General features: G+C 39.2%; 1 protein-coding gene across 4 annotated transcripts in view; it reads left to right on the top strand.

The window, feature by feature from the left end:
* The window catches only part of LOC127446773 (mannosyl-oligosaccharide 1,2-alpha-mannosidase IB), a 146,281-nt gene that overhangs the window by 63,886 nt on the left and 54,472 nt on the right, over nt 1–27,923 (top strand). For all 4 annotated transcript variants that reach the window (XM_051707965.1, XM_051707968.1, XM_051707967.1 and 1 more), the window contains one exon: nt 6,886–6,982. In XM_051707965.1, the coding sequence (XP_051563925.1) occupies nt 6,886–6,982 (97 nt within the window). The remainder of the gene's footprint in view (nt 1–6,885; nt 6,983–27,923) is intronic.

A 27,923-nucleotide genomic window follows, 5' to 3' on the forward strand; every position in this document is an offset into this window, starting at 1 on the left:
TGTAAGCCGAAAGCGGTTTTGAGAAAGGAGACCGTGCCTCAGGGAGAAGATGCATTGTAACCACTGAGAACATAGTCTTATTTGTCTCTTACTCTCTGATTTTTATGACGTCCGAAGGCAGGTTCTGCCAGGTATAACCAATCCATCTGCAGAGCTGATATGAGCACTGATCGCTGTTCAAACAAGTATGCTGGCAGCATGATGATAATTGAAATGCGCCGGCCCCATCACTCAAGCGGCTGAGCAGAAAGAGCAGACAAGGCTCATCTATCGCTCTCTTTGTTCTCTGTACAATGTGCTCTGTTCGATTGATGGGAGGGTGGAGATGATCATATCTGTCTGCTTGGGAATTAATATGAACATGACTGCCGATCCATAGGGACAGATCCAGTTAGTCAATTAATTAGGCTGTTTGTGTGGATACACCAAATACTGAATTTGCAGTGGAAACTACTGAAGCGCTTGATGAATATAGATTGCTTCAGGAATGTCAATTTTTATTAATATTTGTATTGTGCAAATATACGGGTAGTTGTTATGAAATACCTTTCGGAAATTGACGTATCTTGAGGTGTGATGCTATATATTCCATCTAAAACTATTTTTAAAAACATTTAGCTAATTCTTTTATATTATGCATGCAGCTTTTATGTTAGGTATAATGTACAGCATTCCGGTCATCGTCGCAATATAAACACAGACAGGGTGATCTGAAGGTGTTTTCTTTACATTATTTTGCTCATTATATGCAGAGGTGGGTAGTAATGCATTACATTTACTTGAGTAACTTATTTGGGGAAAAATGTTACTTTTAGAGAAGTACTTTTTGCTCTCACTCAAGTAAATTTCTAATGAAAAAATTGTACTTCATTACAATGGGCGGCATTCCTGTCGTTACATTACTGGGTATAATTTTAGTTAATGTGTAATTTATTGAGAGATTATTGAATGGGACTTTTGCGACAGCAGAAGTTCACAGCTGCACGCACTGTCACAGACTATCACTCGTGCAGAGGCCATCACTGCTGCAGTGTCATGCTCTTCTAACTAAGTGAAACACTTCACTCTGCACAGTAAAAAAAGAATAGTTTCGTCATGCAATGCCTTTATTTAACACCAAGACAAACGGATATTTCAAGATTAAAATTGCAGCTCCAAATTAAGGCATCACTCTGAGGTAATTTGTGGATCTAATGCTAGCGTGGGCTTTTCTGTGTAATGTGATGGTCATTTTCAGGGTGATTCTGTACCTGGGCTCTTATGACATACATTTTTAAGTGTACATTTTTAAATCAGTGCAGCAATATATTAGTGTGCTTTGTCCCGCATGACATGAGCAGTATTTACGCATTTACCCTGTGCCTTTGCACTGGTAACTATCGCAGCTACTTCGGGCTGATTAACTGTATAAATCCATGTAAACATACAAGTTAAGTGTAAATGCCTTTTGCTCTGCCGTTCGCGTGATTGACAACTGGAGCGTGAACGGACAGCATTTCTGTGCGTGCACAGCGAGGGCTGCGAGTCACGCACGCTTGAGATGTGCGGGCGCGAGGCAATCGTATGGCGAATCATATATATGTTAATATAAAGAGTAAACACATTTTATCTAATGTACATTATTGTATTTATTTGTTATACTTTAGTAATTTTAAACTCCAATACAAGCTGGGTAGCGTTTCTGGGTGCATAGCGCCCTCATCCGACCAAATTATTATTATCTACATGTTATAAGAGAATATTTAAATCATCCACAGAATTATCATCTCCACTGTGTGCAGTTAAAATATTATCACCTCAGTGAATTTAGTAAATAAAGAATTCTTCAGACTAATTGCAAAATTATGTATAAATATAAGAGTACATTTGAAAATGTATCTGTATGATTTGCCTCTCTATATGTTATGTTATTTTAATCAAGTAATGATTTGTCAAAAAATAATTTAATACATTCAGCATGAAATAAAACATTGCAGGAGAGAAGGAAGCAGTAAACTCCCAGCTCGTACGTCTTCTCCACGGTGGATTATGGGCACTTAACCGTCATCGAGTACACTCAAAATTAGAGTGCATTGTGGGTAAAAATTAGTGAAAAAAAGTAGGGAACGAGTGGCTCACTCAGAATTCAGATACTTCTACAATATGGCGGACATCCAAAATAGTGCACATTATAGTGGATAGGGGTCGGTTTCAGACACAGCGAGTGTTCTGCAACCGGGGTTAGTGCCCTACGCAGGCTGTGTATTCTGCGTTTAGAGAGCGACGGTACTGCTGTACAGAACTAATGATCTAAATTCTTTCCACACTGAAAACTGTAACTACACTGAAATGAGAATCCACTCAGTACTTTAAAAGCTATGAAATAGCGAAAGTAGGCATTAATAAAGCATGATCTTGCTTTGGTTTATATTTCAGGATTATATACAGGGTTCCCGTGGATCCTTAAAAAGTCTTAATGTCTTAAATTCAGTTTTCCAAAATGTAAGATCATAAAAAGTCTTAAATATCTTACAACATGATACAACAAAAGTCATCATTTTTATTTAAAGAGACAGGAATCGTGATATGACCTAATGTGAATATCATAGTTAAAAAAATACGATTTAATTAAAAAATGCATGCGCTGCGTCCTTCAAAGTGAAAATGCGGCACTGTTGTATTTTCTCCAAGCAGGCAGGGGCTTGTGAGTGTTTCCAGCTGTTGTAGAGCAGTTCACAATTATTAAGCCATAAGCTAATTTTTATGGACAATGTCTAGAACTGGCTAGATACATCTTTATGGGCTAGTTAAAAGCCAGGGCTTAATTTTAACTGAATTTAAATTCCCTCTTTGCTACGCAGCCTGTGCTCTCAACGCTACACAAGGCCTCCACTTAGTCAAAACAACTGTTAATTGACAGGCAGAACAACCATGAACAGTCCATGAATAAAACATGAGCGTGGTTGGAAGTTACGGATGATCAAGTGGGAGTTTAGTGGCAAGTGGAGGAGAGATCTGTGGACTCTGCAAGTTCTCTAAGATAATTTAGTGGAGATGTTAGGCTGATCAAGATATCAGAAGCTTTAGAATGAGGCAAGGGCAAGCAATTGAAAACTCGTCCCTGACATGAAGATGTGGGCTGAAAACATTGCTCTCAATCTCTTTGCAGCTACTTGTCTGGCTTTTTTGGGGGACCAGGCTTATTTCTTGCTGATCAAGGTCTTTAATTAATTTGTTTTCCCTAAACACGTTTAACAATCAGCCTAATCAGTGGTCAGCCTGTGGTCTGTAGGAAAGCTGCTGGAAAGAATGCATTGTGGTAATTCATAATCTTTTGTGTGCACAGCGTGTGCCATGGAAAGATTGAAAGCTGACAACAAAATTAATGTATTGATTTATTTTCATTGGCACCAGCTCCCTGCTGGGTTTCTGCTGTTTAGACTGAGAAAAACAGAGGAAAATCATAGCTTGTGCTCGGGATGCCAGCCTACAACAGCACAGATTTCAGACAAATTTCAGAAGCATTGCTGCATCTGTGTTGTTCAAGGATATAATTTTCAAAACCTATCCAGACAGCATTTTAAGGCATAAAGGTAGGAAGTAGGCTTGGGATCGATGCCGTTTTCACTTATAGATAATTGGAAGATTTTCACGATGATTTTCGATATATATCGGGATTTTTCAGATAGAGATAGGGCAGCCCTTTGCATAATAGTATTTGTCTTTTCAAAGATTTTTCTCAACACCGCTTTGGTAAAGTGTGAGCGGCAGGGTAAATTAAAGTGGGTCACGCATCAGACGCGTCTGGCCAACAGCATGATGCGTTCTAAAATTCGAAACAATTATTTTCCACGGAGGTGCGTACGCGCACCTCAGGCTCGTTGTCTCAGGAGGCTGTTAAAAATTCTGCAGTGCCACAGTTTATCAGTCATAGTTTTTCATTAAATTTGACCTTAATCATTATCAAAGGACATAATTATTTACTCATTACTGGATGATATATTGTGGATAAGTATCTTTCATAGAGCCAACACAATGTATTTTCAGATACAAGTTATGTCTTTTTGTGGTTTCACAGCTTGAATGAAACCTACATACAGAGAAATTGCATAATAAATGTCACCATTTCTAATTGTTCAGTTTGCATGGTTACACCAGTTTCATACACTAACCTGCAAACGTCACTTTGTTAATTTTTGAAGAAGTACAAAAATCTTTGTCACTTTGGACTGCCATCAGCTCGTAATGTGTGTGTAATATCTGCCTCGTCCATGCCTCGACCAGCTTCAGTAAATGTTAGCTCACCCCCATGTGGTCTCCCAAAGCTATTATGTCAGACTACATTGAATGGAATGCAACTGGCAGTGAATTGAAAGCACACAAATTAGGAATCCAATTGAAATACTATCGATAAAATAACGTGATAATCAATATATCACTATTTTATGACCTCCCTAATAGGCAGAATAAAAATGCCTAATTTTGGCCAGATTCTAATGGGCCGTTCACATATACAGCGATTTTAGGGGCTGGAGACTGCCATATGGTGGTATTGTTGGTCATAGTTGCCATTGCTGAATGCCAAATTGAAACCCCTTGTTGGTGTAAATTGCTGTATGTGTGAACACCCCTTAAGGCTGCATGGCATCTATCATTTGCAGAGAAGACAATCTCAAAATTGCGACTAGCTCAGTTGGAAAAATGAATCCAAGATGACAGACAAGTCAAGAGAAACTGAAGTTATAAATATACTTTTATTGCATCTAGTATCACACCAATAGCTTAGCTACATGCTAAAATCAAAGTCTTTTGGAATCAGTTGTTAGACAAGTTTTCTGTGCACTTCATGTAATGAGCACTTTTTTTGTGCAATTTGTTGGAGGCTCTGCCTATGTAGAGTGTTCCAGATCAGTCAGAGATTCCATTTCTGTTAGGATTCTGTTCACACAGGACACATTGTTGCTGTCCTGTTGTGTACACATGGTCAGATGGATGTCTTTGCACCGTTGCGCTGTGTCTCTCACCATGAGTTCTGCAAAGACGCCGTGCCAAGTTAAAAATAGTTGAATCTTTGACGCAGCACAGCGGATCAATGTCAGTTTTAAAAACAATGGACCAATCAAATTAATCTGGGGGTGGGATACATTTTTTCAAGTGGATCGATTGTGTAGCAATGGTGTATGGGAGTAAATGCACCTTTAAACATTCTGTCTGTTTACTTCTGTTGCGCTCAGTATTTTTTCCAGTATTTTTAATGCAGGCTGTGGGAGTGCAGACAGTGTAAATGTCCCCTTAAAAGGCAACTGCCTACAGTTGGTGGGCACAAGGCAATGGACAGTAAGACTGCTCACTAGGTTTTTGAACAGAGCTATAGTGTCATTCTTACAACAAAGAAACATCCTGTATGACTAAGAAGAGTTTGAAGAGAATCCCTATTTGCTTTTCATTTACCTTTTCAACCTTGTGCTCCTCGTTTTGGAGGATGTATTTAAATGTTAATTGTGATTTGTGTGAGCGAGTGCTTTTTCACACTGATGTGGTAATATTTGAAGACATATCTAAATGTGAAGTGGCTCGGAGGTGAATCTCAGCCAGTCATTTAATGCTAGAGAGTGAGAGCTCGGTGAGAGCTCGCCTAGAGCCACAGCTGAGACAAAGTCACGCATACAGACGCAGACATACACTGTGACCATTCATCTTTCTCCGGGGTGGGGGGGGACACATGCACAGCGTGAAGATGCATCAACAGGGTGCTCCTGGCCAGTGACCTGAAACTGCAATGACAGAGAAGCAGACAGGGTCACGGCCGCAGCAGGGGCTTCTGGGTAACAGGGCATCACTGCTGCAGTTGCTTTATCTTGCACTTGAAAGGCCTTTGTTGCTTCCCTGTGTTTTTCCATGTTGGCTAGAACATAACGCTTTTTTCAGAGCAAACAGCTTTGTTTTGGCCTTTATATTGCTAGGTTTGTTTAGAAAAACTGTTGTCTTCGGGAAGGTTTTTTAAAAAGGGTATAAAGATATGAATTAACCAATCATTAGTATGCGGCTTTAGGTATGATTGTACATACATGTGACAGCTGCCGGAAACCAGTATAGCTTTGATCAACCGTTTGTACAGCACTAAATATATTTGCACTTCCAGTAGTCTGGACTGCTAAATGCTATTTTCCTGTGAAAGTGATGAAGAAATAGTGAGAAATGTGTTAATATAGAGCGGGATGTGTCTCAAACAAGTTGAGATGAGGAAAGCTTGTTATTAATGGTGGTGTTTGGTAGAACGCTAAGCGGAGTTTAGTTGTTTAAGGTTGGCAAGCAATTTTACAACGGCTTCAAATGTGGCTACTCCAATCAGATTTTGGAGTCTAATATACCGGTTTTATAATATGTTTTTATTTTAAATAAGCAGCTTTTTTGCTGTGATGTTGATGATGAAAAACCTTACTTTTTGGTTTACGTCTAGCATTTTACAAATGAAAGGAGAAAACAATTAAATGAAATGAAGTAGCTTTGATTTTAAAAGTAATAAATTCTCTGGTTTATCAAAAATAGGCAGTACCACATGATTATTTAAAATAAAACCTATCTATTTGTTGAATATCCAGCAAAAGTAACTACATTGTGACCCAGATAGCACATGTAAATCACCCAAATATCTATATGATGTGTGCTTTTTCATCTGGAAGATGTTTGGCATCTTTTTAAGATGTTCATGAGATGTTTGTACTCAAAGTAGAATGTTATGCATTTCAAAATAAACACTATTAAATGGACAGTTTGGAGTTGTGCTATCTATGGATACAGTGTACCTTTTACTTATACTGTGATGTAAGATTTTGGTCGTACTGTCCAATACCATTTTTCATATTTATGGGCATGGCTAACTTTCTGTTATTTCTCTGTCTCTAGATGATGAAGCATGCATGGGACAGCTACAGACAATATGGCTGGGGCCACAACGAGGTCAAACCTATCGCCAAAAAAGGACATTCCACCAATATCTTCGGTAAGGAAAGAGCATGTGTGTTTTGGAGCTCATTAACATGTAAATGACTGCTCTTGCCAGATGATTCTGTCCTGGTTGGTAAGGACAGGCATGCGCAACTCGATCTTCATCCAGTTTTGTGTGTTCTCAAACGATGAGACATGCTCAAGCACAGTTTAATTTAATAGTTTTTGTGTACTGTTTAATGCTTCTACTGAGCGTCCCTATGCAAAGCAGAACATTTAAAGACATGAAATTAAAACTGATTTCTACTAACGTAACCAAGGCCAAGCAGGGTGGAAAAATAATATTATAAAATGGATAGTTCTGACTCTAAATTCTGAATGGATGAGCTACGTTTGAAGCCAATGAAAAATTTATGATAAACATCAGTTAAATTCTGTATTGATGCACTAATTTGCCTTGTAACTTGGCAATGGTGAAAGGCCTACACTTAGGCTAATTAACTACAGTACTGTGCAAAAGACTTAGGCACATAAGTTGTTTCACAAAAGCATTTGTCTTAACCCTCTGGGGTCTGAGGGTGTTTTTGGGCCCTGGATAAGTTTTGACATGCCTTGACATATGTGCTTTTTTCAGTGGCTTAAAAACATATTAATGGCTAAAGTCTGATAACACTGTATTCAGCACAAACTGGACTACAATAATATGTGAGCAACATTTATATACATGTTTGTATTTTTGAGAAAATAACGTTTATGTGTGATTTTTGAAAAAACTAAAGTCACTGAAATAAGGCCATATAACACATACTAAACATTTGTTCACAAGACTTTTGAGAACTGGATCTTATAGCCTAGAGTTTTTGCTACAAAATGATGTGAAAACCATCCTGGTCACTCATTCATACAAAACAATATAGTCATTTAACTTTTGCAAGACACTTTTAGTGTTAGAAAGACCATATGCGAGGAGGCGTGAATGATCGTGAATATTAATGTGATTCACACCTGAGGAGACAAAGACCCCTCCCATGAGAACAGAATAAAATGTAATATCTGATATAGGGCATATACACAATATATTAAAAAAAATTCAGGATTCTTTGATGAATAGAAAGTTCAGAATAACAGCATTTATCTGAAAAAGAAAGTTTTTGTAACATTATAAATGTCTTTACTGTCAATGTATCCTTGCTAATAAGTATCAATTTATTTCCAAAAAAAAACCAAATAGTAATAATAATTCTTACTGACCCCAAACTTTTGAACGGTAGTGTATAATGTTACAAAAGCTTTCTATTTCAGATAAATGCTGTTATTTTGAACTTTCTATTCATCAAAGAATTATGAAAAAAATTGTACACAACTGTTTTCAAAATTGATAATAATAAAAAATGTTTCTTGAGCAAATCAGCATATTAGAATGATTTCTGAAGGATCATGTGACACTGAAGACTAGAGTAATGATGCTGAAATTTCAGCTTTACATCACAGGAATAAATTGCATTTTAATATATATATATATATATATAAACTTGCCTCGGGTGGCCTCAGCACATTACTGTATGAATAGCGCCCTCTGCGCGTGGGTGTGATCACATTAGGTATAATTAGCCGAGCCAGGAGAAACTGTACATCGCTTTGTTTCATACAGATTGCATTGCAGTAGAATATTTGTTTTAAATTTGAATTGTTTTATTTAAAAGTAGACATTTTAAGCTTTCCTTAGACATATGTTTCATGTTTGTCTGATAAGTATTCACTGAGTTTCAGTTCATTTTTGTGACGTGTTTCAGAAAGATGCTCGCAGAGACAGAGACGGCTGAAAGCGCACCCTATTTATTTTCTTTATTTTACAAAAGCACAAGGTTTTGTTGTTATTGTGAGTGTACACAAATAAAAGTAGACCCTTTATAGTTTCTAATGATGTCTTGCACTTATCTGAATGCCCAAAAATAGAGTATTTTAAGTTGTTTCCACTATTATGAGGATAAAATCCAGCAGGACAGTCCGTCGACCCCTGAGGGTTAAAATGGTTATTTATATCTTCAGCTTTAGTATAAATAGGAAATATACATTTAGGACTTCCAAGCATTCCTTTTGCAAATAGAACAGAATAGAAAAACACAGAGCCCCCCACTGAACATCGAGTCAGTCTGGAATTAGTGAAGTGGGGAATTCTCCAAGAAGCTTGGGACATCCTATCTGCCAACAACCAAGAAAATCTGTGTCCATGTGAACCTTTGAGAATCTGTGATGTTTTGAAAGCAAAGGTGGTCACACCAAATTTCGTGACATTAATTGATAAATGAAAACTATTTATGGCATTTCTTTTTTTTTTAATAGACATCCGCACTATGCAACTTTTTTCATAAGTGCCAAAATCTTTTGCACTGTACTATATATTACTTGGAGGAAGAATGGTTTATTCTGAATATTTTAATTATTGGTTAAAAAATTTAACTTGTTTTATTATATCAGTGTCTATTATCATATTGCTATTCTGCAACAATAAGTCACTAGAGGCCTTGCATTACAGTGATTTTATCATGCTTAAGGGGGTTTTTAGAGAAACAGCCCTTGACCATGGTAAAATCACTGTAACAACATTAAGTGGTTTGTTGTTTTAACCAATAATATTATCACTCTGTTTTGGAAAAGAACCTCCAATTTTCATGATCCAATCAAATCCTATAATGATAAAATCAAGTCCCGCCCTACATGATTTCCTGCTAAATATTTTGTCACTCTAAAATACATTGCAGCCATTAAAATTTGACTGTAAACCATGTTTCTCACAAAGTAGGCAAGATGCTGGATGAGGCATGGATTTAATTGTTCGTTTTCTGTAATGCCAGTGATACCCATATATGATGCAGTGCTGTGTTTTAAACAAAATAACAGCGATTTGAAGAAAACAACAAAGGGATGAGAAGGAAAGGGAGTGGGGGGTTGTGGAAGAATAAGGAAGAATATGAGTTACTCAATGCTGCAGTGCGGCGTGCAGAAGTGTCTTTCACACTTCACTTTCATATTTAATAAGTGCTTCTCTGTCTCTACCTCCTGCTCCATGTGAAATGAACTGCCTCCTCAGCCATGCCTGTATTGATCAATTTGTGAGTGTAAACATACTTGGGTGTATTTTGGAGAGAGTGAAGAAAGTAGACGCTCCTGGATGACTTTCTCATCAAATACACTACATAGCCATAAGCATGTGGATACTCCTTTATAATTAGCAGGTTTGTCAAAGCCCTTAATACCAGTGAAGACAAATCTTAATGCTACGTCATACAATGACTCCCTAGAGATTTGTGGCAACAGTAGATGCCCCTGTGCACACAGCGAGGTACATAAAGAAATGGACTACTAAGTCTGGTGTGGAAGATCTTGACTGACCTCCACAAAGCCCAGACCTGAACCCCAATGAACACCTTTGGGATGAATTGGAACAACTATGAGCCAGTCCCCATTGCACAACATTAGTGCCTCAACTCATTGATGCTCTTGTATATGAATTGGAGCCAATCCCAGCAGCCACGTCCCAACATCTATTGGAAAGCCTTTCTAGAAGACTGGAAGCTGTTAGAGAGGACCAACTCCCTTTTAATGCAAATTACATTTTCAACAATCACATATGGGTGTGTTTTTAAACAAGTTTTTTTCAGATACTTTTGGCCACGTAGGGTATGCTCTACCATCTTTTTCAGACGTTTTTTTTCTGATACTTTCTTAGGGTACACTCCTCATTTTACCCGGCTGTTGGCAGAACACTGTGTTCTTTGCTTTGTCTGAAGTTGTATCTCTTGGAGAGGAAAAAACACCCCTCCTTTTTTCAAACACTTAAAACACTGTTGTTTGAGTTAGGAGAGTTATGTACTTTGATAGCTGTGCATAAACCTGGTACATATGGACAATTCAAGAGTTTTATACTGCTACTGTTTGTCAAATTGATCTTTTAAATTAATTTTAAATTGACGTGTTCTTCTAATGTAATTTTTCACCTTGTCTAAATTTAATGTTGGCAAAGGCTTATTGACATAAATACTCAGATAATGAGACCTCATTATGAGCTCATCATTTCCACAGATTAACGTATACATCAGGTTAATTGATGTCATCCTCATTTGGTTTGCAGAATGAACAACTGTAGTGAGAGGAAAGAGCTTTCCTATTACGAAATGAAAGCTTGATTTGTTTTTGTTGGCTTGCTTGAAATAGAGAAGCAGCCTTAACTATTTATAAAGCCATTATTAATGAGTAAGCTTGCGTGTCCATCACAAGCTGTATTTATCCAATCATTGTTATTGACAAATATGCAAATAAGAATGTTAACACAGGGTTTACAAATTTACAGTGTGAAACATGAAACAGGATAACCTAGGATTCTGTTTATTCAGGCTTTAGAATGAGTGAAAAGCCCTAATGTAGATAGTTCTGGTTATTAATGTTATGAATGTCCATTAAAATCTTCTCTGAGCATGCTAAAATCCACTTAGTTGCGTCTCTATATTCATGCCCTTTACAGCACCATCGCTACAGCCATCAAAGCAACAAAAAACTTTAAAAAATCACTGCCGTATTTCAAAAGTCTGTAGGTTTTAAGATAAAAAAATAAATAAATATATATATATATATATAAATAACAATTTTTTTTTTTTTTTTTTTTGTGAGTTATATTTTTTTAGCCAATTCGTTGAATATCTGTCAGCTACCCTATTGAAGGTTGCACTTAACTTCATATTTTGCGAAGAAATATGTCAGTGGCTGCCAGACCCTTAACCAGTCTACTAATATATAGCATTGTGACAGAGTAGTGGACTAGTTATTAAGACAACTATCCGTTTAGTTGTTTTTGAAAATGTGTTTTTGCACATATCTAAGCAGCATATTTGTGAAGTTCCAACATGACCTTAGTGTTGTTGAAATCTAGGACATCTCTACAGATTTCAGAAAACTTTGCACTTCATGTTAAAATCTTCTCAGAGTATATTGTACCATTGTGATTTCTCCCAGAGGCTCTTACTTCTTGACTGCACAACTGATGTGTTGGTCGAAAGTACGCTGACCAACCCAACGCTGACCTACCTGACTGGCTCACTGTTGCGGTTGGGCAGGGACTCACCCGTATTGATCCTGCCATCGACCTCTGTTGATGTTTTTTTTTTTTGTTTGTGTGAAAACATTTGACCCATAAAAGACCAAGACAGCTGGAAGGTACTGTCTGGACAGATCACTGATAGTAAGCAGTTTCATCTATAAATGAACACCCTGTTTACTCGGAAAGTGCTCATACAGGACCCCAGGGTCAGACCACATAACCTAACCGCCACTGCTTCCTATGAGATAACGCAATAGTTGAATAACCGCACATCAACATGTGCACTCTTATGATGAAATGTGGTGAAAGTTTTGACTGTTTTGTGAGTTCCAGTTCATATTTAGAGCTTATTGTGCAGTTAAAGAGAGTTGATTTACATGGTGATGGACGATCTATTGTCAGAAGTGTGGTTGTGCGCCCGTAACTAGTCATTAAGACTTTGCCATAAAGAGGTTTTTATTAGAAAATGGAGAGGTGGAGAATCTTTTTTCTTCTAAGCGGTGAGAAGAGGCTTTTTGTTTTTATTGCTTTCCTCCTCTGCATGGCTCAATGAACTGATTAAGCTTAACCTCAGTATGAACCCTTTACACAGTGTGCAGGACGATGTCTTATTCTGTGTTGAAGTGTAAAGAGAGAGCGAGAGTGAGTGAAGGCTGAATCTAGACGGCTATAACCTGGGCACAGCCCTCCAGACCTGCAGCTTGAGATGAGCCTTTGTGTTCTCCGCCATCCCATTGTCCAATGTTGTTGCCATAGCAACGGCCGGGCTAGCTGTGGTCAGAATAGGTCTGCTGCCTGATAAGAGGCAGAGCATCCTGACTACAGAGTCTTTAATCAGTGCTTTGCTTAATCAATACAAACCAGCCTGTAGCTAATCAGTTGAGGATGCATGTCAGAGTCGTCATGGAGTCTGCTACACAGACCATTGACAATGACTCTAATTTTCAGCCCTCATATGTGTTCCCAGTAGGAAAAAGAGAGTACAGTGCAAGATGAGTCGTGTTATTGGGTGAACCACTAAATGAGAGCTTAATGGTTCACCCTTAGGAAAGCCTGACTGGTGAAAAGATGTGTAGCTAAGTGGGTAGCAGACATTAGCTGTGTTTCCACTGTTGGGCTAAATGAGGGCATGCGAGGGCATGCTAGTGTGTGCCAGGGCCCGTTGTGATCCCACTGTCACTTCCGGGGCTTCATCATGCGCCCTGGCCCGCCGATTACCCTTGAGCCAAAGAAGGCCAACTGAGGATTGATGCGGGGTCAGTATCAAAGGTGGAGTTTCACTAAGTCAGGTCAGAGGTTTCAGCACCAATATACTAATTTCCCAGTTTTTCAAGAATTGTCAGTACTGGTCAGTAGACTAAATTAGGGTTCTTCTGAATATTTGGGCTGATGAAAATGTGCAACGTCAGATCGATGGCATCTGCCGAAACTAAGACATGATTAAGTATATTGTAGCTGAACTTGTCAAGTTGTGTATCCAGCTCACAATGATACAGGTTCAGGAATTATAATTTTTTTCTAATTGTGGGCACAGTATCAGTCAGTGTTCATTTCGAGGGCTAGCTAGTCTCCAGAGTCTGATACTTCATCTTGAGTTTCCCTCTTGCTTGTGAAATGGGTGATGTATGACAGAGACACCAATGTGGCATTTTAAGGGTGGGTTTTAGGGCAACTCTTGAGGGCTACTGGGTTGATTGTGGGAATGCAGATCGATTTTAGGCTCGAGGTCCGAGGATATTGGCCCCGGCTGACCAGTATATAGCCCTGTCTTGCACTGACAGCTATTGTGTTCGGAGTAGTCTTTTGTAGCCAGACTTTGACTAAGTGGCATAAGGTCTGCAGCCGGCTGCAAGAAACACCTTAAGTTAGAAAAAAACCTTTATTGACAGTACACTCAAAATTATAACTAAGGGTTTTCTTAACTTAGCATGTTTGTTGCAACTGGATGCTAGTCCACATTTTTGCTTATGCTGCCTTCAAATGCTATCAGTATTATCCCTATGTGTCTCACGTTCAAGGGATTTGTTGTCTGAAACATGGGCAACACCAGGTTCATCCTTAGGGTCATTTTTGGGGGGGAACTCTTGGGAAAGTTTGACACATCCCAACTCAAACTCGGGTTATCAAAATTATCTTCCAATCATAATTGCAACTTGAGGGGGGCATTCAACTGCAACTTCTGAGTAGGACACTCGTAGTTAGAATTATTCCGATAATACGTTAAGGCAACTTTATTTTAAGTAGAACCGCCCACTTAGACAGGAAGAGACTATCTGATAGATTTTCTGTTTTTGTGTGTGGTTTGAGTTTATCTGAAATGGATTATACCACAATAATAGACTGGCATGAAAAAAAAAAACAACAACAATTTGATTAATGGTGCTACAGTCTCTAAAAACGGTTGTATCAGCCTGGCAACTTGTAAGCATGACTTTTGTTTCCAGACTGCAGATTAATAAAAATGGTGCCCTTAATACCAGAAGTTACATAAAGTCAGCCAATCAGAATACAGCTTGCCAGATCAAGAAAGTACTTCCAATTTTGGGTGCAATATGCATCTGATGGTCAGCAAACAGACTGTGGGTCAGCCGTCTGAGGATGAGACTATGTTCGGAGGATCCAAATATCAGATTCAGAGTCAGGAGACTTGGAACCGGGAGTAGAGAATAAGAAATTAATGAGAGAGGAAAACAGCTGTCTAAGGGAATTGTGTCAAGAAAAGAGATTGGAATAGGAGTAAGTTGCCTCATTTAGCTTGTGCCTTTTACTTCCCCATTCATTTTCAGTATTTATGACCTCCTTTGCATTATTCCCATCAGCCACCAGCCTCTCCAAAATCTCCAATTATATATGCATCTCTGTGCTGCCCATGAAATTGCATTCCCTAGGTGGTTCATATTTTCTTAATGATGCGTGTGATCTTCTGTTTGACTGTGGAGAACATGGGGAAATATACACAGCTTCTCAGCATGTCAGTTTAGTGCTCATGGCGTGTGGACGTATGTGTGTGTTTGGCCTTGAGCTTCATCAGAATATGAGCCTACTGTGTTGTTAATGATGTAATGAGTGGTGGGGATGAGCCGAGGGTCATATTGTCTTCTCTGTGGTAACTTCATAAACAGCTGCAGAGGGGTGGATCCTGCTGGGCTCAGGCAGGTGCCAACCATTGCTACCCTCTCCTGCAATGCAAAGAAGAAAGTTTAAAACTGAGGTTTAGACTTTTCTGTGTGGAATGTGCTCTGTTTGTGTCTGGTGCTGTGAAGCAAAATGCATTCCAAGTTTGTGCTAAATGATGAGGCTTTTGCGCAGTACCAGTAAAAGTCTATAGTGAGTGCCCATTTAAATAGCTGTGTGTGTGTTGGCTGGGAGTATAGCGGTATCTGTTAGACCTGCTGGATAAGGGAGAAAGCCACATTAGTCGAGGGCTGTGTAAAACTGGTAAATTGCATTCTCACTAAGCACAAGTCCAGTCCCCAGCCAATACCCCCCACCCCCTCAGGCTATGCCAGCTCTGCCATCTCTAAGTTTGTGCTGATAGATTCTTTTGAAAACAGAACTCACCATGCATATATTAATATGTGCAAAATGTAGCCTTGTAAGTGTCACAAGAAAAGCATAGTCCCATAAATCATTGTACCTGTGTATACGTCTGCTTCATATAAATCATGTTAACACAGTTGCTGTATGTAATCTGTGGGTTCAGAGGTTTTTCATGCCCCTCACCACAGCGTTTAGGCCACACATAAAGAGAGAAGCCCAAAGCACCAATCTGAAGTGACTTTATTTAACATTATTGTACTCTGTTAAGTGCTGTGAGGTTTCATTTTGAGTTGGCATGTTTATGGATTTAAAGAGCTGGAACCCAAACTCTCCCAACTGATTGACGAATTCCAGCTCAATTCCTGCTGCTTTTTCCGCTCCTCTCCTGTGGTTCATCTGGGATTAAACTTTTAATAGATGGGAAGATGCCAAGCGCAGGTGGGAAATCACACAGATTTGGTTCTGCACATTCCACCAGGAATGCATGTAAGTCCTAGACGTGTTAGTGGAGACCTAGAAACAGAAGACCAAAGTATAAAAATAAATTAAACATTGAGTTTAAGAGAGGACAAAGACGAACAAATAATAGGGATGGCAAAACTAAATATTTTCACTATTTTCTACTAGTCATTTAGGCAAATCACTGACTAGTCGACTTATCAGTCTTAAAGGAATAGTTAAACCAAAAATGAAATTTCTGTTATTATGTACTTTACCCTAATGTTGCTGGAAACTTGTATGATTTTCTTTCATCTATAGCACATAAAAGATTAATTTTTCAAAAGTGTTCAAGATTTATTTGCCATATAATGACAGTGAATAGTAGCTCCAGTTTGGTAATCTCGGAAAAAAAAAAAAAACATGAAACAACAGTAAAAGTAAATCAGCACTCTTCTGAAGCCATACAATCATTTGGTGTGATGAACAGGGTGAAATTTAAGTTGGTAATCACTCACAAATTAAATAATTAATAAAGTGCTAAAATCAAATATGGTGGCTACGTCGATAGCATCAAACCTAATTTATTCTCATTGGGTCTCCTAAAAAAAAACATCTTGCTACAAGAAATGATTAGGTTTGATGTTATCAACATAGCTGCTATTTTTCATTTGGGGTGAAATATGCTGATGGCAGGCTGCTAAAAAAACAAAACCAATGTGAAACTCGATGCATCGGCCAAAAATATGCATGTGTATGACTATGGCAGTGCAGAAATTTTTACTGGTTTACTGTGCACAACACGCTAGTTAAAATATCACAGCTAAAAAATATTTAAACTAAAAAAAATCGATAAACTAGTCAACCTCGGTAATTGATTACTCTGTTGTTGGACATCTAGCTGACTAGTTCACCATTATGACTCATCTCTAATAACTACATGGTTATGTAATAAATACAACATTCAGTGGTTGGATTTCCAGCAAAAATAACTATATTGTGATGTATACCATTACAATTATAAAATTACTTGTACCTTGATATAAAATTTTAGTCATACTGCCCAGCTCTATGCAAACTCTGCTCTTGCCACACTTCCCAAAGAATGCCATGCTCCATGTGTCTCTGCAGCATTGTGCATTAACATGGTGCATGACTCTGTCTGTGAAACAGAGAAAGATCACTTCTCTCCCTAAGCATTACCATCTCAGCAATTCATCAGTGTTGTGACTTGGTAAATATTCATCAGCCTTTTACAGTGACTGACAGCACTCACCAAACACCAAATTACAAACACAGGACAAAGATAGAAGAGCACAGGAGGGAGGCAGGGATGCGGTTGGAAAGAAGCAGACGCACTGATGGAAATAAGCTGTTGTCTGAATATGTCTGTTCAGATATTCATTAAGAGATCATGAGAGACAGACAGACACTAGTTCTCCTTTGACAGTTGAAAGCACGTGACGTGAGTGCTGAAATGTTTGGTTATTTGGACCTGAGCACCTGCACATGAAGAGTGATTGTGTGAAAGTGAGTTACAGTGTGATGAGCGTATATACCAGCACCTGGCTCTCACACACACTATCAAAGTACAGGCAAACTCTAGGGATGTGTTCAGATTGCAGAAAAATAATTTATTCAATCAAGGCTGTGAGTTTTAATGTACAGATCATGATGTTAAGGAGTTGAAGAGGTTTAAAGGAGCCTTTTGGAGCCTCAAATATGGGCCTGATCAGGAATTAAAGCAGGCTCAAGTTTCAAATTTCTCACCTGTACGCCTCGGATATCAAACCTGTGTACCATCTGATGTAGAGTTTTGCTCTTATGTTTTGATAATGTTTGATTCTGAAGTATTTAGTGGTGAATGCTAAGGCAATGATCACTATTACTATTGCTCCTACTTGGGGTTAGGGATTTGAACAAGTAACTTCAGCACATCTTGCATTTTTTGTGATACTGATGTAAATAGCCATGTTTCCATTATTGGGCCAGTGTGAGCCAGGGCTGTCAACTGGTCAGCCAGTGCCAATAGGCTCTGATCTCGAGCTGTGAAACCAAAATCGATCTGCATTCCCACTATCGGGCCAGTAGCCCCAGAGCGTTGCCCTAAAGCCCACCCTTTTGGGGGGGCCTGGTTAGCTCAGCGAGTAAAGACGCTGACTACCACCCCTGGAGTCGAGAGCTCGAATCCAGGGCATGCTGAGTGACTCCAACCAGGTCTCCTAAGCAACCAAATTGGCTCTCGGTGGGGCGCGTGGTGAGTTGTGCGTGGATGCTGCAGAGAATAGCTTGAAGCCTCCACATGCACTATGTCTCCGCGGTAACGCGCTCAACAAGCCACGTGATAAGATGCATGGATTGACCGTCTCAGACGCGGAAGCAACTGAGATTCGTACCCCCCCCCCCCCGGATTGAGGTGAGTCACTAGGCCACCATGAGGACCTAGAGCACATTGGGAATTGGGCATTCCAAATTGGGGAGAAAAGGGGAGGGGAAAAAACAACAACAAAAAAACCCCGCCCTTAATATGCCGCCCTGGTGCCAACGTCACTAGTGGTCGACCGATATGGGTTTTTTTAATGGCCGATGCTGATATCCAGAGAGCAGGGTTGCCGATAGGCCGATACAATGCCGATATATCAAACAATTTAATATAGTAAATAACTAATATACTATAGTTAAAAAATAATAAACTGTTATTTAGCACTATATTTACTCAATTTCACACAAAACTTTGTAAAAAAGAATCTAAAATTTTTTTATTTTAAATGGTAAATATCAGTTTCTTCTTATTTCTGTTTAGTCATCAAATTTTTGTAATTTATTTGCACGAAGAAATTGTTAATATATTAGGAAGACGGAAATAACGGTACACACAGTAGCCAGCAACCATGGATGCCATGTCCATGTTAGCAGTCGCATTTACTCAAAAAATACTGAATCAAACCAATTGTACATACAGTGCATAGTGAATAAGACATTTACTTATAGCACACGTGAAGCGCTTTTACCTTGAAGTTGCACCAGAGACTATTTAACAGAGACGGGCCACTTCTTACAGGTAAAAGGGCCAATCACCTTTTAGATACAGACATCCCATCAATCAACTCAAGAATGCACATGCGCATCAGCTATAAATGGAAAAATTTAGGTTTTATTTGCTTAATCTTAGGTAAAGAAGTACAATTTATGATACCATTGCTGTCAGATTTTACTGCTGATATGAAATATGTTCTTGGATTGTAATCTTGACCAACATTTTGGAGATTTCGGTCTTTCCCCATTCAAATAGATAGTAGCTGCACTGTCATGACTGGAAATAGCCTCCCGAGAGCGTTCCAAACATGGCTGACAGTGGACTGACTTGCTAGAAAGACTTTTGGATCCAGCGAGCAGCAGCAATCTCCTGACAGTTTAAACAGCCTGGACTGCCTGCTTGGATTGTGACCACTGACCATCATGATTTGTGAATCAGAGGAATTTTTGATCCTCATCCTGAAGTTTTGATTCTGGCTGATAGAATACGCACTTCAGAGGAAGATATTAGATGAGCGCTCGACGGGAAGAAAACGCTAGATTTTCGTGAGGTTCGTGAATTACATCAGTTTAAACAAGATATCTGCATATTTGCAAATGGTATATAATAGAAGTTTTATTGATATTTGCCTTTTATCATTAGAAAAGGAAGTTAAAATTGACAGGGAAATGCTGAGGAGAGGCTGTTAAAATATGTGCTGTAGAGGTAAATAAATGAGCGCTCCACGGGATACTGGATCTGCTCAAGTTGTGAGGTTGGTTTATTACATCTGTTTAAATTATACATGTGCATATTAGCAGATGGTATAAATTATATTCGTTTTAGTAATATTTGCCTTTTTATCATTAGACAAGACAGTTATAAGTTACAGAGAACTGTTGAGGAGAGAGAGGGAGGATGAAACAGGCGAGCGCTTTAACGTTATGAGCTCAAACGCGGATATGCGGACCTTTTTAAATGACACTGTGTTGCACACCGGTCTATTATTGTAGTAACACAATGCACGTAACAACAAAGCTAACCATGACTGGTTGTTTACATGTCTCAATCGGTTCACATCCAAGCAGGTGATTTTCTGAGCCCTTAAGAAACAAATCGGCTAAACAGGAAAATTTTGTGGCCGATGCCGATAATTTAAAAAGTCAAAATATCAGCCGATTTATCGGCCACGGCGATATATCGGTCGACCACTAAATGTTGCACACCCTGCCCATTTCACAAGCAAGAGAGAAGCTCAAGCTGAGGTATCAGACTCTGGAGACTAGCTAGACCTCGATATGAACATGGTGGAGATTGAAGCTGCCATTTGTTTGCTTATTTTGGTCTTTATTGGTGGAAAGCAAGACCTGACTCAGCGAAACTTTGCCTTTGACATTGACCCCGCCTCAATCCCCAGTTGGCCTTCTTTGGCCCAAGGGTAATCAGCGCTTGGTCGTTGGGCCCGAGAAAGCCCTGAGGAGGCACAATCAAGCCCCGGAAGTGACAGTGGGAACACAACTGGCCCTGACATGCACTTGCACTTTTTTTTTTATTTGGCCTGACTGGCTACTGATACCTCAAATCATGCAGCTTGTTGATGAGAGGTGTGCTATTACTTTTCTAAGTGATCAGACTATGATTTTTGATTTTGAAAAATTCCCACTATAGTCCCATTATAGAAACTATATATTTTTTTCATTCCCAATAAACCAATCCTCAGAAGGAATTTCTTATCCTTGGCAAATTCACTTAAGCACTCCAGTGTTGTGTTCTCTTATATTTACTGAATCTCTCAATCTCTTGTTTTCCACTACCGTGTGCAAAGATCCACAGAACTGTTAGTTTCATTTGCAGCACCCACACTTCCAGTCACACTCCAGTGGGTTTGCAATCTGTGCCTGTACAGTTAAGTAATAGCTCAGACTGTACAAAATAATGTAAATGCACAAATGATGGAAAAACACAGCAGAAAGCTTCCAGCTGTTGTACACGCCCCAAGACAACATGCTACCTGTGGCTATTCCATGGCTATGGGCATGAGCTCAACTAGGCCAGACTGAAAGTTTGAGGGTGATCAGCTCTGACAGTGCTGGTTTTTGGCCAGAATGTATCCTGTAGTATGTTTCTTGTTCTGCTTCAAATGTTTCTCCTTGTGCATCTTGCATTCTCGGGCAGGGGAAATGCAGAAATAAATTTGTGACCTTAAAAATGTATCTAATATCCTGAGTGTTAACTGCACTGGAGCTTGAAATTAATGTTGGATTTTCATTTCAAGAGCATCAGCAAAGTTAAGTGGCTTGGGAAAAAGGCAGGTCATCCGTCCTGAAAAAGTCAGCAATACCACACACGTTTGGCGTAATGAGATAAAGGACCTCGAGCACACACGCTTGCCACACTCTGATTCACCGGGAGCTTGGTGACCCAGCAACACGTTCAAACCTTTAATTTCTGTACTTGATTTACTCATATCACACAGATCTAAACAGTCTATCATGGCAGCTGTGTTCACCAGCTCAACAATTGACTGTTATCCAGAGTTCAGCATTTTGCTTTCATCTTCATGACTCATTTGAGGAAATTGCACAAGATATTTATTTTTCCTTTTTTTATGTGCACCATTTTGATGCACTTTATGGAGTACAAATTGGTCATCATAAAGAATTCTGAGAGAAATGCAGCATACAGAATAGAGCCACAAGGCAATTAGGCTTCGTGGTTTTCATTTCAAAGCCCACAAAGTACGTGCCTTGCAGATGCTTTGTTTACAATTGGAGCCATTTCGTAGGTGGACCTTAATTGGAGGTCTAATCACTTATGAGAATCCTTATCACTTATGATGTAAGTGCTCCAAAGCACACAGGCGTAATTTAAAGGAATAGTTTTGCCAAATTCCACCTCCGTGGAACACACGAGAAATTTAACAGAATGGGGACGGGGGCTGTCGAGCTTCAAACATAACCAAAAAAGAAGTCCATGCAGAATTTAAACCAAAATGTAGGTCATTTTTCACTAAAAATCTTGCCCTCTGCCATAGCTCTCAAATGCTATTCACGGTCATATATATGGAGCATCAAGACACAGCAGGTTTGATGTCATGACATCAAACGTCATTGGTTCTTCCGTGTCTCGTAGTTGATGACAAACTTGCCGTGATACAGCTGTATGTGGCATGTCAGTGTATGTTAATTACTTTGAGAGTTACAGCATATTGGAAGATTTTCAGTAAATTTGTTTTAAAGATGCGTTTAAAAAATCAGATCAGCCAACTTTAGTATCTTTATACATCCGTAAAGGAAAGAATTGATATTCTCTTTTGTTCTTCCTCCTTCCTATCTTTCCTTTGTACTGTTCTCTCTCTTTCTCTCTCTCTCTCACTCACATACACTTAGTCCAGGCTGTTGTTGAAAAGCACAACAGATTTCTGTCAGGGTCCAGGGATGACCACTGTCTGGTTGCTTTGGCTGCAGAAATGGTGGGCACTTTAAAACTGTTGGCTATGAACAGGGTTTGGCTGCACTGCCGTTCTACTCCACTCTAATCCCTTGATTAATCTAAACCCAAGACAAGATGGATAGGAGGAGACAGCACACTGTTGCATTTCCAAGACAAAATGCAGGAGTTAAAATTCCAGCTGCTATTTTGTGTACATTTGTATCACAGTCTCAAACTCTTATTTCTTGCCTAAAGTTTAAATAAACCAATTAAAATTGCTTTGTTGGTTAGATGTCTAGAATTCAGAGTGAAATAAGATTTAAGATTTTCAGCAAACTTTGAGATCAAAATCAAAAAGGTTGCTGACAGTTAATCACATAATTTTTTTTTGGGGGGGGGGCTGAAGCCCTCCTAAATAGAATGTACAATTGCATAGGATCTCTATGAGCTGGTGTTGCGCTAAAGCTGCTGAGGCAGTGGAGAATCTGAAGACCAGCTGAAGAAATAAATCATCACACCGGCTGCCACGTGTGCACACTCAAAATCTATCGCCAAATAAAGCTGGCATAGATGACTCAAAGTGAGGGAGAGAAGGAGTGAGAGATGGATTGTATTAAGCAAAGTGAGAGAGAAGAGCTCAGAATGACTAGCATTGGTATGCCCCAAGTAACCTTATTGAGTCCAATTTGATTTACACAAGGAAAGTGTGGCATCCATAATGCCATCTTGTTTAAATGCCAATCAAGACTCATTCTGTATAATGAGACCTGATTTCCAGTCCAAGAGAGTTGAGAGAGGAGGAATGATGGAGAGAGATTGAGTGCTTATAAGCCAGAAAGCAAATATTGGAGTGATGATTTTGTTTATCCATCTTAAAAGACAAGTTAAAGGATGGTTAGCCTAAAATGAAAATTCTCTCATCAATTACTCACCTTCATGCCATCCCAGATGTGTATGATTTTCTTTCTTCTGCAGAAAACAAACATGATGAAGATTTTTAGAGGAGTATCTCAGCTCTGTAGGTCTATAAACTACAAGTGAATGGAGAGCAGCAATTTAAAGCTCTAAAAAGCACAGACAGTCATAGTAAAAGTAATCCATACTACAGTTAAATTTACAGTTGAAGTCAGAAGTTTACATACACCATAGCCAAATACATTTAAACTCAGTTTTCACAATTCCTGACATTTAATTGTAGAAAGCATTCTCTGTCTTATGTCAGTTAGGATCACTACTTTATTTTAAGAATGTGAAATGTCAGAATAATAGTAGAGAGAATGATTTATTTCAGCTTTTCTTTCTTTCATCACATTCCCAGTGGGTCAGAAGTTTACATACACTTTGTTACTATTTGGTAGCATTGCCTTTAAATTGTTTAACTTGGGTCAAACATTTTGGGTAGCCTTCCACATGCGTCTCACAATAAGTTGCTGGAATTTTGGCCCATTCCTCCAGACAGAACTGGTGTAACTGAGTCAGGTTTGTAGGACTCCTTGCTCGCACATGCTTTTTCAGTTCTGCCCACAAATTTTCTATCAGAATGAGATCAGGGCTTTGTGAGGGCCACTCCAATATCTTGAATTTGTTGTCCTTAAGCCATTTTGCCACAACTTTGGAGGTATGCTTGGGGTCATTGTCCATTTGTAAGACACATTTGCAACCAAGCTTTAACTACCTGGCTGATGTCTTGAGATGTTGCTTCAATATATACACATAGTTTTCCTTCCTCATGATGCCATCTATTTTGTGAAGTGCACCAGTCCCTCCTGCAGCAAAACACCCCCACAACATGATGCTGCCACCCCCATGCTTCACGGTTGGGATGGTGTTCTTCGGCTTGCAAGCCTCACCCTTTTCCTCCAAACATAATGTCATTATGGCCAAACAGTTCAGTTTTTGTTTCATTAGACCAGAGGACATTTCTCCAAAAAGTAAAATCTTTGTCCACATGTGCACTTGCAAACTGTAGTCTGGCTTTTTTTATGGTGGTTTTGGAGCAGTGGCTTCTTCCTTGCTGGTTATGTCGATATAGGACTTGTTTTAGTGTGGATATACTGTGGATATTTCCTCCAGCATCTTCTCAAGGTCCTTTGCTGTTGTTCTGGGATTGATTTGCACTTTTTGCACCAAACTACATTCATCTCTCAGAGACAGAATTCGTCTCCTTCCTGAGCGGTATGATGGTTGTGTGGTCCCATGGTGTTTATACTTGTGTACTATTGATTGTACAGATGAACGTGGTACCTTCAGGCGTTTGGAAATTGCTCCCAAGGATGAACCAGACTTGTGGAGGTCCACAGTGTTTTTCTGAGGTCTTGGCTGATTTTTTTTATTTTCTCATGATGTCAAGCAAAGAGACACTGAGTTTGACGGTAGGCCTTAAAATACATCCACAGGTACACCTCCAATTCAGTACACCTCCTATCAGAAGCTAATTGCCTAAAGGCTTGACATCATTTTCTGGAATTTTCCAAGCTGTTGAAGGCAGAGTTAACTTTGTGAGATAGTCAATTAAAAGTGAAACAATCTGTCTGTAAACAATTGTTGGAAAAATAACTCATGTCATGCACAAAGTAGATGTCCTAAATGACTTGACAACTATAGTTTGCTAATATTAAATCTGTGGAGTGGTTAAAAAATGAGTTTTATTGACTTCAACCTAAGTGTATGTAAACTTCGGACTTCAACTGTATGTGTTCTAAAGCGACACGAACGCTTGGGGTGAGAAACAGATCATTAAAGTCTTTTTCACTAATTGTTTACTTATGGTCACTCTTCAATGCACGTCCATGAGAGGACCCATTTCATGTAAGAACGCTGACATGTTCACGTGAGAACTGACGCAATACAACCAGAAGTGCAGCTCGGTTTATTTACACCAGAACCCTGTTCACAAGCTTCATTGGTTTTGCTTTCATTTGAACATGCCAACGCGCTTGCGTCATGGTAGAGGCTGCATGAACTGGGTCCTCTCACGAACGCTCATTGGAGAGCAACCAGAAGTTAACAATTATAGTGAAAAAGACTTAAATATGGATCTGTTTCTCACCCAAAGCAATCGTGTTGCTATAGAAGACATTAATTTAACTACTGGAGTTGTATGGATTACTTCTACTACGACTGTCTGTACTTTTTGGAGCTTTAAAGTGCTGATCACCAGTCACTTGCATTGTATGGACCAACAGAGCTGAGATATTCTGGGATGGCATGAGGGTGAGTAAATGATGAGAGAATTTTCAGTTTTGGGTGAACTATTCCTTTAAAGATGAAGAGTCTCTTTTTACAGTTGCATAGAGAAAGGCAACTGAAGGATGGAATGGAAAGGAGCAATAAAGGAAAATGGAGTGAAGATGATGTGATCATAAATGACATAAGAGGACAGGGATGTAGGCCTTGTAAACTTGTAGTGGGATGAAAAGCAGAAATGTTTCCGTAGTTTAGTAGTAATGATCGGTCGCGACCCAAAAATGGGTTGGCAGGAAAAATAATTGCATATGGAACTCACGACACATTTGTGTGTAGTTAAGGTAATCAAAATACATAGGCTTTTATAAGGAAAGATAAAAATGCTTCCCATATCTTTTGCTGTTGATGTCAAAGGCTAGGCATCCAGACAAACTCCTACAGTATTTTGGCACATTTTCAAGTTCTGTCATTTAGTAAATCTAGCCAAATTTGGCAGATGCCTAACATGGACAGGTTGCGTGACATGCCCTAATCCTAAAAAAAAAAAAAAAAAACATTATCCATGTAAATCCAGCTTCTGCTGTTTATGCATTTACAAATTAGTCAATTTTCCTACTCAGCCTGTGTCATATAAATAATTTTGCATATTGTTCGGCCTATGTAGTTCATAGTAATATTATTAAACACTATTCTAGTGCATTTTTATTTTTATTTTGAAGAGATGTTTGATTTCTTGTGTAATTTTGATACTTTGGGCACCAAGTGGCAACCTGTCACCAAATGTGCAAAATCTGGGTCCAAATGTAAAACCAGTTGAGAACCACTGTGGAAGAGGGCTGGGCTGGAGTGTTGAACTTAAAAAAGCTAAGAGGCTGGTGGCTTCTGGGTATTTTTATGGCACTTTTCCACTGCATGTTATGGTTCGACTCGACTCTGCTTGCTTTACTTTTCTGAGCTTGCTTTTCCACTGCAGTTTAGTGCAGCCTCAACGTGGGTGGGATTGTAGGCTGATCGTCATAGTTGCGCTGCCTCTACTGCCGTGACATCATCTTAAACGTGACACAAACACACAACAAAGGAGCAATGGAGGATATCGAAGGAATGGTGTTCTTGATTCTCGACATGTGGCTGTTTTTCACAGCAAGACGACAAACTTTGTTTCAAAAGAGGCTGACGGCAGCAAGACAAAATACCACTGAAAACAGGAGAGTTTGGGAAATCATACACCATAGCACAGACGAGGGCAACACTGTGTTAGCTCAAAGACGACGCAAAAGGGTAAGCTAACCAGCCATCTAGCTTATAGCAATGAAGCTGGTAGTGACGATTCTCTCTGACAAATCAGTGATCTGCAGGGTTTTGACATCACATTTAGTATCATCTCGGCTCACTTGGAACCTCGACTGAGGTGGTACTAAAAAAAGTACCAGGTACTATCCACAGTGGAAAACCCCCAAAAAGCGAGCAGAGTCGAGTCGAGCTGTACCGTGCAGTGGAAAAGCCCCATTAGAGTGATTTAGAGCTCCTGACAATAATAATGATGATAACACTGCCGCTCCCACAGACTGAGGGAGAGAGGGATGCCACACAGCATCTTTCGACAGTTTTCTGCTTTTAAATTGTAGTATTAATAGGATAACACCAATGTTTAAATTCAATCTTGTTTACATTTTTCTCTAAACGGGCAGTTTAAAGGTGAAGTGTGTCATTTCTGCTCCTCCAGTGTCACCTAATGAAATTGCAAGAACAATCACTGTTTTCAAACTGGTTTCCTGAACTCTCGTCTGCCACTGGTCTGGATTGTCCCACCCCAAACTCATGGGATTTGTTGAGCTAATGTTGCCATATCAATTTGGCCGGGATGCTCAAACAGATCAATGTTTTGAAAGCGCCACGGAGCAACAGTGTTTACACTTTTAGTCGAATCATCCTATGAATTGCTAATTTATAGATGTTTCTGCATGGTAAGCTGGGAGAAAGTATTTTAATGTAAAAAAAAATTACACACTAAGGATTCTGATGCATAAGCTAATATTTAGTGTTTTTTCCACTTTACATTTTGGCTCTGATTGATACCATTCTCCTTTTGTACAAAGAGAGACATACTGCATTAATGAAGACTGTCTATTTTCCTCCTCCAGTTTGTGGAGATATTGAGATGGGGAGATTAGGAAAGTGGAAGAAATGAGTGTGTGATGGAGCTGTCAGTATTGTAATGAAGGCCTGAGTCTTGTTAAACTCAAGCCATCACAGAGATCATGGACAGGATAGTGTGAGTCCTTCTATTGG

The sequence above is a fragment of the Myxocyprinus asiaticus genome, chromosome 10 (assembly GCF_019703515.2).
Source record: "Myxocyprinus asiaticus isolate MX2 ecotype Aquarium Trade chromosome 10, UBuf_Myxa_2, whole genome shotgun sequence".
Lineage (NCBI taxonomy): Eukaryota > Metazoa > Chordata > Actinopteri > Cypriniformes > Catostomidae > Myxocyprinus > Myxocyprinus asiaticus.